At 52.0% G+C, this 16120-nt stretch overlaps 1 protein-coding gene across 2 annotated transcripts in view; it reads left to right on the forward strand.

The window, feature by feature from the left end:
- Positions 1-16120, forward strand: part of CLPX (caseinolytic mitochondrial matrix peptidase chaperone subunit X) — a 67685-nt gene that overhangs the window by 32217 nt on the left and 19348 nt on the right. The window contains exons 6-9 of one of the 2 annotated variants that reach the window (XM_038767532.1): positions 1368-1409; positions 4518-4694; positions 5985-6149; positions 11979-12067. In XM_038767532.1, the coding sequence (XP_038623460.1) occupies positions 1368-1409; positions 4518-4694; positions 5985-6149; positions 11979-12067 (473 nt within the window). The remainder of the gene's footprint in view (positions 1-1367; positions 1410-4517; positions 4695-5984; positions 6150-11978; positions 12068-16120) is intronic. The other variant, XM_038767533.1, reaches the window with a different exon arrangement.

The following is a 16120-nucleotide window of genomic DNA, read 5'->3' on the forward strand; positions in this document are numbered from 1 at the left end:
CTTAGAACAGTGCTTGGCACATAGTAAGCGCTTAACAAATACCATAATAATAATAATAATAATAATAATAATAATAATAATAATAATTGAAGCTCCATTTTATACAGATGAGGAAACTGAAGCACAGAGAAAGAGCTTAACAAATACCATAATAATAATAATAATTGAAGCTCCATTTTATATGCATATTTTATATGTATATATGTTTGTACATATTTATTACTCTATTTTACTTGTACGTATCTATTCTATTTATTTTATTTTGTTAGTATGTTTGGTTTTGTTCTCTGCCTCCCCCCTTTAGACTGTGAGCCCACTGTTGGGTAGGGACTGTCTCTAGATGTTGCCAACTTGTACTTCCCAAGCGCTTAGTACAGTGCTCTGCACATAGTAAGCGCTCAATAAATACGATCGATGATGATGATGATGGTTAACAAACGCCATCATCATTATTATTATTAACAAGTACCACAATTATCGTTGTTATTATTACCCAACCAGCCCTGTACTAAGCACTTGATAGAGTACAATAGAACAATAAACAGACACATTCCCTGCCCATAGAGAGCTTACAGTCTAGAGGGGGAGACCGACTTTAATATAGATAAATAAATGACATGCCCTCCCCCGCTTCTAGACTGTGAGCCCACTGTTGGGTAGGGACCGTCTCTATATGTTGCCAACTTGGACTTCCCAAGCGCTTAGTACAGTGCTCTGCACACAGGAAGCGCTTAATAAATGCGATTGATTGATTGACAGACATGGACGTGTGGGGCTGGGAGGGAGGATGAGTAAAAAGGGAAGAAGGGCGATGCAGAAGGGAGTGGGAGGCGAGGAAAGGACGGCCTAGTCCGGGAGGGCCTCCTGGAGGAGGTGGGCCTTGAGTAAGGCCTTGAAGTCGGGGAGAGCGACGGTCTGTCCGAGATGAAGCAGCGTGGCTCAGTGGAAAGAGCCCGGGCTTTGGAGTCAGAGGTCATCGGTTCAAATCCTGACACTTGTCAGCTGTGTGACTTTGGGCAAGTCGCTTAACTTCTCTGTGCCTCAGTTACCTCATCTGTCAAATGGGGATTGAGTGTGAACCCCCCGTGGGACAGCTTGATCACCTTGTAAACTCCCCAGCACTTAGAACAGTGCTTTGCACGTAGTAAGCGCTTAATAAATGCCATTATTATTAAGGGTATCCCGGGCCAAAGGGGGGATGTGGGCGAGAGGTCGGCGGCGTGATAGACTGGGTCCTCCCCATTGCCAGCAGTCAGGGTCAATCAAGCAGTCAGTTCGGACGAGGTCGGGGCCCCCCTCCCCGCCCCGGAGTGCAGCCGGAAAATAACGTTTTCCCTCTCTGTCGCTGTTTCCATCCTCTCCCTCAGAAGTAGAAATCAGACGGCGAGAGGACGAATACCGTTTTACAAGTAAGTGGTCTCCCCTCGGGGCCTCCCCGCTGATCCCCGTCCCTGGAAACGCGGGGCGATACGGCAGAATAATAATAATAATAATAATAATAATAATAATGATGGTATTTGTTAAGCGCTTACTATGTGCAAAGCCCTGTTCTAAGTGCCGGGGAGGTTACAGGGTGATCAGGTTGTCCCACCGGGGGCTCACAGTCTTAATCCCCATTTTACAGATGAGGGAACTGAGGCCCGGAGAAGTGCCCGAAGTCACATAGCTGACAATTGGTGGGGGGCGGGATTTGAACCCGTGACCTCAGACTCCAAAGCCCGGGCTCTTCCCACTGAGCCACGCTGCTTCTCTAGGCAGAAGGAGTGCGGGCATGGACAGGCGCCCGTCCTCCCTGCATTTGGAGGAGCAGTGTGGCCCAGTAGTCAGAAGGACCTGGGTTCGAATCCCGGCTCCGCCACTTGTCCGTTGCGTGACCTTGGGCAAGTCACTTCACTTCCCTGGGCCTCAGTTCCCTCATCTGTCAAATGGGGATGAAGACAGTGAGCCCCACGCGGGACAGGGACCGTGTCCAACCTGATTATCCCGTATCTGCCCTAGCGCGTAAAACAGCGCCTAGCACCTAGTAAGCGCTTAACAAGTACCACAGTTATCGTTGTTATTATTAAGCGCTTAGTACAGTGCTCTGCACACAGTAAGCGCTCAATAAATACGATTGGTGATGATTACCCAACCAGATTTGGGATGTTGGCCCTGGAGACATTTTAAGGGGCTCATTTCCTCGTCCCAACCCTTGGGATTCTTTCCGCAGGAAACCAATCAATCAGTCAATCCAGGGAATTTACGGAGCGCTTACTGTGCGCGGAGTGCTGTAGTAAGTGCTCGGGAGAGGACAGTACAATCGAATTAGCCGACACGTGCCCTGTCCGTCACGAGCTTACAGTCTACAGCGGGAGACAGCCGCTAACATAAATACCTGATGGAGATATACATAACGGTCACACAGCAGGCCAGTGGAAGAGACCGGGATTCGAACCCAGCTCCTCTGGCTCAATATAATGATGGCATTTATTAAGCGCTTACTATGTGCAGAGCACTGTTCTAAGCGCTGGGGAGGTTACAAGGTGATCAGGTTGTCCCACTGGGGGCTCACAGTCTTAATCCCCATTTTACAGATGAGGGAACTGAGGCCCAGAGAAGTGAAGTGACTTGCCCAAAGTCACACAGCTGACAGTTGGCGGATGTTTGTACATATTTATTACTCTATTTATTTTACTTGTACACATCTATTCTATTTATTTTATTGCGTTAATATGTTTGGTTTTGTTCTCTGTCTCCCCCTTCTAGACTGTGAGCCCACTGTTGGGTAGGGGCCGTCTCTAGATGTTGCCAACTTGGACTTCCCAAGCGCTTAGTACAGTGCCTTGCACACAGTAAGCGCTCAATAAATATGATTGATTGATTGGTCTCCCTGTCAGAAGGGAGTTGGACGGCTCCGCCGCTTGTCAGCGGTGTGACTTTGGGCAAGTCACTTAACCCAGCGCTTAGAACAGCGCTTTGCACATAGTAAGCGCTTAATAAATGCCGTTATTATTATTATTATTATTAAGTTTTATGTGCCTCAGTTATCTCATCTGTGAAATGGGGATTAAGGCCAAGCCTCACGTGGGGCGACCTGATTACCTCGTATCTACCCCAGCGCTTAGAGCAGCGGCGGGGGTGGCCAAGGGCCCCTGGGGGGGTCCCCACTGCGGGCCCACCGCAACCGTGCACCGGCCACGAAGACCCCCAACACGGCTTTAAGGGGGGTGGGCGCCCCGGTGTATGCGTGTTGGGGCATCGGGCGGCCTTGGGGCACCGGGAGGGATTCCGCGGGAGCCCAGCCCAGTCCACCGGCCGAATCCGGCCATGCCAGCTGAGGTGGGGGGGAGAGAGAGAGAGTGTATTATATGTGTGTGTTTTTTTGTTTGTTTGGGCGGGACTACATCCCCAAGCCTTCGATTGTCTCTATATGTTGCCATCTTGTCCTTCCCAAGCGCTTAGCACAGTGCTCTGCACACAGTAAGCGCTCAATAAATACGATTGATGATGATTCCTGATGGAATCCTAAAGGGGAAGCGGGGCGTTGTGCGGGACTCTGTGCGGGCCGCTGCGCTCGAAGGAGGGGGGCGGGGGGGGCGAGAAGCGGTCAGTGCGCGTGTGCAGGGGAGAGGGGAGGCCGGGGGTCCGGCCAATTCCTCTCGGCCACATGGCCTTTGCCGCCCTCCCCGTTTCCTGCCCCGGAGGCCGACCCTCCTTTTCTGAGGTAAACTCCCTCCGGGGAGACAACCTCATCGGAGCCGAAGACCCGCCCGGCCTCCCCCCCAGCGCTTAGAACAGTGCTTTGCACATAGTAAGCGCTTAACAAACGCCATCATTATCATTAAGATTATTATGGGAGAAGCGGCGTGGCCCAGTGGAAAGAGCCCGGGCTTTGGGGTCAGAGGTCATGGGCTCAAACCCCGGCCCTGCCAATTGCCAGCCGGGGGACTCCGGGCAGGTCGCTTCTCCGGGCCTCAGTTCCCTCATCTGGAAAATGGGGATGAAGACTGTGAGCCCCATGTGGGACGACCTTTTTTTATATATATAATGACATTTATTAAGCGCTTACTACGTGCAAAGCACTGTTCTAAGCGCTGGGGGATACAAGGCGATCAGGTTGTCCCACGGGGGGCTCACAGTCTTCACCCCCATTTTCCAGATGAGGGAACTGAGGCGCAGAGAAGTTGAGTGGCTTGCCCAAAGCCCCACAGCTGACAAGTGGCGGAGCCGGGATTCGAACCCATGACCTCTGACTCCAAAGCCTGGGCTCTTATTACCTTGTATCCCCCCCAGCGCTTAGAGCAGTGCTTGGCACATAGTAAGCGCTTAACAGATGCCACTGTTATTATTATTATTATTATTATTATCATCTGCCGCCTGGCAGCTGTTTTGTACCTCCCAAGCGCTTAGTACAGTGCTCTGCACACAGTAGGCGCTCAATAAATACGATTGATTGATTGATTGATGGGGAAGGGCGGGCGAGGGGACTCTTCTACCCCCGACCAATTTCCCCGGAACTGCTCCCGGCCCCTTTCCAGAACTGCTGCAGATCGCCGGGATCAGCCCGCACGGCAACGCCCTGGGGGCGTCCATGCAGCAGCAGGTCAGCCAGCAGGCCCCTCAGGAGAAGCGAGGCGGGGAAGTGCTGGATTCCGCCCACGACGACATCAAGCTGGAAAAGAGCAACATCCTGCTCCTCGGACCGACCGGCTCAGGTAACGCTCGATCCCAGCGCCCAGCCGAGCCCGCCTGACTTGGCGAGCAAGGTGGCTTTCCCGCAGGGAGGGCGGGAAGAGCCCGCGGAGCCTGTCGGCCATCACCGGGACGGGTGGACGGCATCCCGGTCTTCGGGGCGCCCCGGCCCACTGACAAGCGGACAAGAAATGTCCAAATGTGCCAAAAATGTCCCCCAAAATTAGTCCAGAAACTCCTCCAGCCCAGGCCAACCAGCTATATAATAATAAAGCGCTTACTATGTGCAAAGCACTTCAACTTGTCCTTCCCAAGCGCTTAGTACAGTGCTCTGCACACAGTAAGCGCTCATTAAATACGATTGATTGATTGATTGATCGTTCTAAGCACTGGGGGGGATACACGATGATCCGGTTGTCCTACTGGGGGCTCACGGTCTTCGTCCCCGTTTTCCAGATGTGGTAACGGAGGTCCAGAGAAGTGAAGTGACTCGCCCAAAGTCACCCAGCTGACAATTGGTGGAGCCGGGATTTGAACCCATGTCCTCTGACTCCAAAGCCCGGGCTCTTTCCACTCAGCCACGCTGCTTCCGAATGGGTCTCTTCGTCACCATGAGTTGCTGGGAGTGGGAGAAATTCATTCAATCGATTGTATTTATTGAGCGCTTACTGTGTGCAAAGCACTGTAATAATAATAATAATGATGATGGCATTTACTAAGCGCTTACTATGTGCAAAGCACTGTTCTAAGCGCTGGGGAGGTTACAAGGCGATCAGGTTGGCCCACGGGGGGCTCACAGTCTTCATCCCCATTTTACAGATGAGGTCACTGAGACACAGAGAAGTGAAGTGACTTGCCCAAAGTCACACAGCTGACAGGTGGCAGAGCCGGGATTTGAACCCATGACCTCCGACTCCAAAGCCGGGGCTCTTTCCACTGAGCCACGCTGCTTCTCTACTAAGCGCTTCTAGACTGTAAGCCCACTGTTGGGTAGGGGCTGTCTCTATATGTTGCCAACTTGGACTTCCCAAGCGCTTAGTCCGGTGCTCTGCACACAGTAAGCGCTCAATAAATACGATTGATTGATTGGGAGAGTACAATATAATAGTAAACAGACACATTCGTTTACAGTCTGGAGGAAATCTGCGTCTTCTCCCTGGCACCCAGAGTGCCAACAAGAGCAGGGCAACTCAACCCCATGCCCGAAGGGAGATAGAAATCATTCCCAGGCTTTCCCCACCGGTGCGAATGTTTGCCGGGGACCGTCGACCGCGGCCTTATAGCTTCCCCCGTTTCCCGCTGAACCTTTCCAGGGAAAACCCTGCTGGCCCAGACCCTAGCCAAGTGCCTGGACGTGCCCTTCGCCATCTGTGACTGCACCACATTGACTCAGGCCGGGTACGTGGGCGAAGACATCGAGTCCGTGGTCGCCAAGCTGCTCCAGGACGCCAACTACAACGTCGAGAAAGCCCAACAGGGTACGTTTTTTTGCGGAGGCCGGGGGGCTGGCGGCTTCCCGAAGGGAGGGACCGGAGACAACGGCTTTGGCAGACTGGATTAGTAGCTCGGGACCCGTCCCGATGGTTTTGGGCTGGTCAGTTGAACGGAGGGTGCCCAAGGCACTTAATACGGTCCTTTGCACACGGTAAGCGCTCAATAAATAAGATTTTGAATGAGTGCTCCCCGCAAACCTTCCCATGCCCCTTTCTGGTTCAGGAGGCAGCGGGGCCGGCATTGTGCTGAGCGCCAGAACCCCCCCACCGCGCTCTCGGTCTCCCTTCCCACCCAACCCTTGGATGGACAACGGCAGGCAGACAGAGTTTCCTAATAATAATAATAATAACAATTGTGGTTTTTGTTAAGCACTTACTGTGTGCCAGGCACCGTACTAAGCGCTGGGAAGGATACAAGCAATTTGGGTTGGACACAGTTCCTGCCCCACGTGGGGCTCACAGTCTCAATCCCCGTTGTACAGACGAGGGGACCGAGGCACAGAGAAGTGAAGTGACGGAGTTTCCTAATAATAATAACAATTGTGGTTTTTGTTAAGCACTTACTGTGTGCCAGGCACCGTACTAAGCGCTGGGAAGGATACAAGCAATTTGGGTTGGACACAGTTCCTGCCCCACGTGGGGCTCACAGTCTCAATCCCCGTTGTACAGACGAGGGGACCGAGGCACAGAGAAGTGAAGTGACGGAGTTTCCTAATAATAATAACAATTGTGGTTTTTGTTAAGCACTTACTGTGTGCCAGGCACTGTACTAAGCGCTGGGAAGGATACAAGCAATTTGGGTTGGACACAGTTCCTGCCCCACGTGGGGCTCACAGTCTCAATCCCCGTTGTACAGACGAGGGGACCGAGGCACAGAGAAGTGAAGTGACGGAGTTTCCTAATAATAATAACAATTGTGGTTTTTGTTAAGCACTTACTGTGTGCCAGGCACTGTACTAGGCGCTGGGAAGGATACAAGCGATTTGGGTTGGACACAGTTCCTGCCCCACGTGGGGCTCACAGTCTCAGTCCCTGTTGAACAGACGAGGGAACCGAGGCACAGAGAAGTGAAGTGACGGAGTTTCCTAATAATAATAGCAATTGTGGTTTTTGTTAAGCACTTACTGTGTGCCAGGCCCTGTACTAAGCGCTAAGAAGGATACAAGCAATTTGGGTTAGACACAGTTCCTGCCCCACGTGGGGCTCACAGGCTCAATCCCCGTTGTACAGACGAGGGAACCGAGGCACAGAGAAGTGAAGTGACGGAGTTTCCTAATAATAATAGCAATTGTGGTTTTTGTTAAGCACTTACTGTGTGCCAGGCACCGTACTAAGCGCTGGGAAGGATACAAGCAATTTGGGTTGGACACAGTTCCTGCCCCACGTGGGGCTCACAGTCTCAATCCCCGTTGTACAGACGAGGGGACCGAGGCACAGAGAAGTGAAGTGACGGAGTTTCCTAATAATAATAACAATTGTGGTTTTTGTTAAGCACTTACTGTGTGCCAGGCACTGTACTAGGCGCTGGGAAGGATACAAGCGATTTGGGTTGGACACAGTTCCTGCCCCACGTGGGGCTCACAGTCTCAGTCCCTGTTGAACAGACGAGGGAACCGAGGCACAGAGAAGTGAAGTGACGGAGTTTCCTAATAATAATAACAATTGTGGTTTTTGTTAAGCACTTACTGTGTGCCAGGCCCTGTACTAAGCGCTAAGAAGGATACAAGCAATTTGGGTTAGACACAGTTCCTGCCCCACGTGGGGCTCACAGGCTCAATCCCCGTTGTACAGACGAGGGAACCGAGGCACAGAGAAGTGAAGTGACGGAGTTTCCTAATAATAATAGCAATTGTGGTTTTTGTTAAGCACTTACTGTGTGCCAGGCACCGTGCTAAGCGCTGGGAAGGATACAAGCAATTTGGGTTGGACACAGTTCCTGCCCCACGTGGGGCTCACAGTCTCAATCCCCGTTGTACAGATGAGGGAACCGAGGCACAGAGAAGTGAAGTGACGGAGTTTCCTAATAATAATAACAATTGTGGTTTTTGTTAAGCACTTACTGTGTGCCAGGCCCTGTACTAAGCGCTAAGAAGGATACAAGCAATTTGGGTTGGACACAGTTCCTGCCCCACGTGGGGCTCACAGTCTCAATCCCCGTTGTACAGACGAGGGGACCGAGGCACAGAGAAGTGAAGTGACGGAGTTTCCTAATAATAATAACAATTGTGGTTTTTGTTAAGCACTTACTGTGTGCCAGGCACCGTACTAAGCGCTGGGAAGGATACAAGCAATTTGGGTTGGACACAGTTCCTGCCCCACGTGGGGCTCACAGTCTCAATCCCTGTAGTACAGACGAGGGAACCGAGGCACAGAGAAGTGAAGTGACGGAGTTTCCTAATAATAATAACAATTGTGGTTTTTGTTAAGCACTTACTGTGTGCCAGGCACTGTACTAAGCGCTGGGAAGGATACAAGCAGTTTGGGTTGGACACAGTTCCTGCCCCACGTGGGGCTCACAGGCTCAATCCCCGTTGTACAGACGAGGGGACCGAGTCACAGAGAAGTGAAGTGACGGAGTTTCCTAATAATAATAACAATTGTGGTTTTTGTTAAGCACTTACTGTGTGCCAGGCACCGTACTAAGCGCTGGGAAGGATACAAGCAATTTGGGTTGGACACAGTTCCTGCCCCACGTGGGGCTCACAGTCTCAATCCCTGTAGTACAGACGAGGGAACCGAGGCACAGAGAAGTGAAGTGACGGAGTTTCCTAATAATAATAACAATTGTGGTTTTTGTTAAGCACTTACTGTGTGCCAGGCACTGTACTAAGCGCTGGGAAGGATACAAGCAGTTTGGGTTGGACACAGTTCCTGCCCCACGTGGGGCTCACAGTCTCAGTCCCTGTTGAACAGACGAGGGAACCGAGGCACAGAGAAGTGAAGTGACGGAGTTTCCTAATAATAATAACAATTGTGGTTTTTGTTAAGCACTTACTGTGTGCCAGGCCCTGTACTAAGCGCTAAGAAGGATACAAGCAATTTGGGTTAGACACAGTTCCTGCCCCACGTGGGGCTCACAGGCTCAATCCCCATTGTACAGACGAGGGAACCGAGGCACAGAGAAGTGAAGTGACGGAGTTTCCTAATAATAATAGCAATTGTGGTTTTTGTTAAGCACTTACTGTGTGCCAGGCACCGTACTAAGCGCTGGGAAGGATACAAGCAATTTGGGTTGGACACAGTTCCTGCCCCACGTGGGGCTCACAGTCTCAATCCCCGTTGTACAGACGAGGGGACCGAGGCACAGAGAAGTGAAGTGACGGACTTTCCTAATAATAATAACAATTGTGGTTTTTGTTAAGCACTTACTGTGTGCCAGGCACCGTACTAAGCGCTGGGAAGGATACAAGCAATTTGGGTTGGACACAGTTCCTGCCCCACGTGGGGCTCACAGGCTCAATCCCCGTTGTACAGACGAGGGAACCGAGGCACAGAGAAGTGAAGTGACGGAGTTTCCTAATAATAATAGCAATTGTGGTTTTTGTTAAGCACTTACTGTGTGCCAGGCACCGTACTAAGCGCTGGGAAGGATACAAGCAATTTGGGTTGGACACAGTTCCTGCCCCACGTGGGGCTCACAGTCTCAATCCCCGTTGTACAGACGAGGGGACCGAGGCACAGAGAAGTGAAGTGACGGACTTTCCTAATAATAATAACAATTGTGGTTTTTGTTAAGCACTTACTGTGTGCCAGGCACTGTACTAAGCGCTGGGAAGGATACAAGCAATTTGGGTTGGACACAGTTCCTGCCCCACGTGGGGCTCACAGTCTCAATCCCTGTAGTACAGACGAGGGAACCGAGGCACAGAGAAGTGAAGTGACGGAGTTTCCTAATAATAATAACAATTGTGGTTTTTGTTAAGCACTTACTGTGTGCCAGGCACTGTACTAAGCGCTGGGAAGGATACAAGCAGTTTGGGTTGGACACAGTTCCTGCCCCACGTGGGGCTCACAGGCTCAATCCCCGTTGTACAGACGAGGGGACCGAGTCACAGAGAAGTGAAGTGACGGAGTTTCCTAATAATAATAACAATTGTGGTTTTTGTTAAGCACTTACTGTGTGCCAGGCACCGTACTAAGCGCTGGGAAGGATACAAGCAATTTGGGTTGGACACAGTTCCTGCCCCACGTGGGGCTCACAGTCTCAGTCCCTGTTGAACAGACGAGGGAACCGAGGCACAGAGAAGTGAAGTGACGGAGTTTCCTAATAATAATAACAATTGTGGTTTTTGTTAAGCACTTACTGTGTGCCAGGCCCTGTACTAAGCGCTAAGAAGGATACAAGCAATTTGGGTTGGACACAGTTCCTGCCCCACGTGGGGCTCACAGTCTCAGTCCCTGTTGAACAGACGAGGGAACCGAGGCACAGAGAAGTGAAGTGACTTGTCCAAGGTCACACCGCAGACGTGGCGGAGCCGGGATTAAAATCCCTGACCTTTTGACTCTCAGGCCTGTGTTTTAGCCGTTATATCGCGCTGGTCCCAGAGCTGCCGTCGGCAGGTCCGGGGGCCGGCGTCACCTCCTTCCCGCCGACCCGCGGCTACTCCCCAGGGGACCCCTCCTACATTTGGGCCCCTTCTAGAATCAGCGGGTCTCCAAGCCCCCATCTGCCCCAGAAAAGTCTCCATCTTAGGCCTCTTCCCCCCCGGCCTGAGGGGACCCCCCCTTTTAAACCGTCGCCCGGACAGCCGGACCACACGACCACCCCCTCCCCTCCACCGAGGGCTGGGGGAGCGATGCGTCGGCAGCAGTGGCTACCGACCGAAGGGCGACCGCGTTCCCCCGCGGTACCTTCAGCCCCCCGACCTCTCACGGCCCAAGCCCCGGAGAGCGGAGCCCACAGGAAGGCCGGCCCGAGGCCGTCTCCCCCTTTTAGACTGTGAGCCCACTGTTGGGTAGGGGCTGTCTCTATATGTTGCCAGTTTGTCCTTCCCAAGCGCTTAGTACAGTGCTCTGCACACAGTAAGCGCTCAATAAATACGATTGATGATGATGATGTAGAGGGGTCAGTGAGCCACCTCGGGCTCCCCGCACCCTGGATGGAGCCCAGCAAGTTACGGAAGCATCCTTGCCTTCCCCATGTGGCAGCTACTACCGCTCCTCTTCCTTCCCCAAGATGGGCTCCCATTCCCACCCCCTGGATGCCCAGATGGACGTCCCCCAGCCGACCTTCGGCCCGAAGGCTCTCAGGAGCAGACCCATGGCACCATTTCCCACTTCCTTCCTCTACCTCCCCCCCTCTCCCCCACAGTTTTCCCCGGAGAAACGTGGGGAATCGTGTATCCACCCTGGGCGGGGTTGAGGGGTGAGAGGAGGGACGACCCGGGTTTTCCGAGGGGCTTCGCCCATCCCGGCTCCCCGACAAGATCCGGAATGTCCAGAGGGGCTGAAGAAGGCTCCAGATGGAGGCCTTCCGACTTTATTAACTCCGGGAAGCCTGGCCTTCACCCACTCGCTCCCTTCCTCCCGTCAAGGTGGGCCGCCCCGACGTGACCCCATTAGACGGGGTTGGGGGGAGCCGGGTCTCTCTTCATCCCCACAGGGAACGGCAGACAGACGGGACGGGACGGAGGCGCGCTAAAGCGGCCCCGGGGAAGACGGTCGTCGGTAGGGCCGATCGGTCGCGCGCGGGAAGGGCCCGGACTCCATCCCCCCCACCCTCCCCTTGCTGCGGGGACCCGCCGATACTGATGGATAAGGTTATCTTGTGTCTGACCGTTTCCCGTTATAAATAGCGTCCTCCTTAAATTATAGGAATTGTCTTTCTGGATGAAGTAGATAAGATTGGCAGCGTGCCGGGCATTCATCAGTTGCGGGATGTAGGTGGAGAAGGCGTTCAGCAAGTAAGCAGTCCGCTCTTTTGTTTCCACCCCTCCCACCCCCCCCACCCCCCACGCCCGCCCTCCCGCCTCCCCAAAAGGCCGAGGCCCGACACCGGACCCTCCCACCCTCCCGTCCGCCCAGCGTCAAGTGGCCCAACTGGGAACACCTCGAGAAAATGGTGGGAGAATGGGGGGGGGTGGGGGGGACATCCCTTCTTCGCTGGGGTCTTTTGGGATTGGTTTTTCCCAGTCCCGAAAAAGTTCACGGACAGTTCCTGTCAGGTCCCTGAGGAAACGGCTCGGGGTGTCATTCATTCATTCATATTTATTAAGCGCTTACTGTGTGCAGAACACTGTACTGAGCGCTTTGGAAGTACAAGTTGGCAGGTCCCATCAGCGTCAAGTGGCCCAACAGGGAACACCTCGAGAAAATGGTGGGAGAATGGGGGAGGGAGGGACATCCCTTCTTCGCTGGGGTCTTTTGGGATTGGTTTTTCCCTGTCCCGAAAAAGTTCACAGACAGTTCCTGTCAGGTCCCTGAGGAAACGGCGCCGGGTGTCATGCATTCAATCGTATTTATTGAGCTCTTACTGTGTGCGGAGCACTCTACTGAGCGCTTGGGAAGTACAAGTTGGCAGGTCCCGTCAGCGTCAGTTGGCCCAACTGGGAACACCTCGAGAAAATGGCGGGAGAACTGGGGGTGGGAGGGATATCCTTTCTTCGCTGGGGTCTTTTGGGATTGGTTTTTCCCAGTCCCGAAAAACTTCACGGACACTTCCTGTCAGGTCCCTGAGGAAACGGCTCGGGGTATCATTCATTCATTCATTCGTATTTATTGAGCGCTTACTGTGTGCAGAGCACTGTACTAAGCACTTGGGAAGTACAAGTTGGCAGGTCCTGTCAGCGTCAAGTGGCCCAACTGGGAACACCTCGAGAAAATGGCTGAAGAAGAGGGGGTGGGGGGGACATCCCTTCTTCGCTGGGGTCTTTTGGGATTGGTTTTTCCCAGTCCCGAAAAGCTTCACGGACACTTCCTGTCAGGTCCCTGAGGAAACAGCTCGGGGTGTCATTCGTTCATTCATTCATTCGTATTGAGCACTTACTGTGTCCAGAGCACTGTACTGAGCACTTGGGAAGTACAAGTTGGCAGGTCCCATCAGTGTCAAGTGGCCCAACTGGGAACACCTCGAGAAAATGGCGGGAGAACTGGGGGTGGGAGGGATATCCCTTCTTCGCTGGGGTCTTTTGGGATCGTTTTTTCCCAGTCCCGAAAAGCTTCACGGACTTCCTGTCAGGTCCCTGAGGAAACGGCTCAGGGTGTCATTCATTCATTCATTCAATCGTATTTATTGAGCGCTTACTGTGTGCAGAGCACTGTACTGAGCGCTTGGGAAGTACAAGTTGGCAGGTCCCGTCAGCATCAAATGGCCCAACTGGGGACACCTCAAGAAAATGGCGGGAGAATGGGGGGTGGGGGGGACATCCCTTCTTCGCTGGGGTCTTTTGGGATTGGTTTTTCCCAGTCCTGAAAAACTTCACGGACTTCCTGCCAAGTCCCTGAGGAAATGGCTCAGGGTGTCATTCATTAATTCGATCATATTTATTGAGCGCTTACTGTGTGCAGAGCACTGTACTGAGCGCTTGGGAAGTACAAGTTGGCAACATATAGAGACGGTCCCTATCCAACAACGGGGTCACAATCTAGAAACAATAAACAGAAACATTCCCTTGCCCCAAAGAGCTTACAGTGCCCAGCACATAGTAAATGCTTAACGACCACAATCAACCTGGCTCTGGTAAAGAGGTGCAACACTGACCTTATGCTAATAATAATAATAATTATTGTTATTATTATCACAGCCTTCTAGACTGTGAGCCCACTGTTGGGTAGGGACCGTCTCCATATGTTGCCAACTTGTACCTCCCAAGCGCTTAGCACAGTGCTCCGCACACAGTAAGCGCTCAATAAATACGATTGAATGAACGAATAATAATGATAACAATAATGGTATTTGTTAAGCACCTACTGTTTACCAGGAATCGTACCGAGCACTGAGGTGGATTGGGTTGGACGCAGTCTCTGTCCCACGTGGGGCTCAAAAGTCTCAGTTACAGATGAGGCAACTGAGGCCCAGAGAAGTGAAGTGACTTGCTCAGGGTCACACAGCAGACGGACTGTGGAGCTGGGATTAGAACCCACCACCTAACTCCCGGGCCTGCGCTCTCTCCACGGCACCACGCTGCTTCCCTATCCTCTTCCCTATTCCCCAAAGGATTGAGCTCATCCTCTGCTTTTCTCCTTACCCCCATCCTTCATGGCTGTCTTTGGGAGCACATACAATAGCACTCTGGGCAGTAAGCTCCCTCTAGACTGTAAGCTCCCTGTGGGGGGAAACATGCCTACCAGTTCCATTGTACTGGGAGACCAAGTGCTTATTGCAGAGCTCTGCACGTGGTAAGTGCTCAAGAAATACCTTTAATTAATTGAATGGGATCATTCCCAGTCTGTGGTATGTGCCAGGAGAAGCAGAATAAACATGGGTCTAGGAGTTGGCCTCTCCCAAGCACTTAGTACAGAGCTTGGCACTCAGTAAGTGCTCCATAAATATGATTGGGCTCCAGACTGAGCCCCTTCCTTCCTCTCCCCCTCGTCCCCCTCTCCATCCCCCCCATCTTACCTCCTTCCCTTCCCCACAGCACCTGGATATATGTATATATGTTTGTACATATTTATTACAGCGTGGCTCAGTGGAAAGAGCCTGGGCTTTGGAGTCAGAGGTCGTGGGTTCAAATCCCGGCTCCGCCACTTGTCAGCTGTGTGACGTTGGGCAAGTCACTTCACTTCTCTGGGCCTCAGTTCCCTCATCTGTAAAATGGGGATGAAGATTGTGAGCCCCTCGTGGGACAACCTGATTACCTTGTACCTACCCCAGCGCTTAGAACAGTGCTTTGCACATAGTAAGCGCTTAACAAATACCAACATTATTATTATTATTATTATTATTATTATTATTATTATTACTCTATTTATTTATTTATTTATTTGTACGTATCTATTCTATTTATTTTATTCTGTTAGTATGTTTGGTTTTGTTCTCCGCCTCCCCCTTGTAGACTGTGAGCCCACTGTTGGGTAGGGACTGTCTCTATGTGTTGCCAATTTGTACTTCCCAAGCGCTTAGTCCAGTGCTCTGCACATAGTAAGCGCTCAATAAATACGATTGATGATGATGATGATGGAGTGCTTCCCTCTCCCAGCCCTGCAGCACTTTACGTATCCGTTATATATTTTTATCAATGCCTTTGTTCCCCTCTAGACTGTAAGCTCATCGTGGGCGGGGAACGTGTCTACCAACTCTGCTATATTGTACTCTCCCAAGCGCTTAGTACAGTGCTGGGCACGCGGTAAGTGCTCAGTAAATATCACTGGTCCCCCCAGGCTGTAAGCTCGTTGTGGGCAGGGAATCGCGTCTACCGATTCTTTCGTGTTATCCTCTCCCAAGCACTCAGTACAGTGCTCAGCACACGGTAAGCGCTCAGTATATATGATTGACTGGCTTTTCCCCGTGAAGGCGCCCAGATACTGTCGGTTGATGGTTGGTTGCGTTTTTGGTTTCTTTTTTTACGCCGCCATCCTGCTCACATCCACCACGCAGGGATCCGGGTGGATTTCTCTTCCCTCCTGTTGAACGGACTTGATGTCATCTTTAGAGTCATGATTGGCACCCTAGTCAGTTGATCGATGGTATTTATTGAGCGCTTACCGCGGGCAGAGCCCCGTATTAGGTGTGAGGGAGGGAACAGTAGGAGAGTTCCCTGCCCTCGAGGAGCTCACAGTCTAGTCGGGGAGACGGACGCTCAGATGAACAACAGGGATAGCGAGAAAGTCTGAGGATGTGGACGTAAGAGCTTCCAATCAGCCATCGGATAATCGATCGTAATCGATCGATCAGTGGTATTTATGGAGCGCTTAGAACACTGTGCTAAGCAGTTGGGAGAGGTTAGCGCAACAGAGTTGGACAATTTCACAGCCCACAGCGAAGTTATGATCTAGAGGGCACAGTGATATTTTTC

This window comes from Tachyglossus aculeatus, chromosome 26 (genome assembly GCF_015852505.1).
Source record: "Tachyglossus aculeatus isolate mTacAcu1 chromosome 26, mTacAcu1.pri, whole genome shotgun sequence".
NCBI lineage: Eukaryota > Metazoa > Chordata > Mammalia > Monotremata > Tachyglossidae > Tachyglossus > Tachyglossus aculeatus.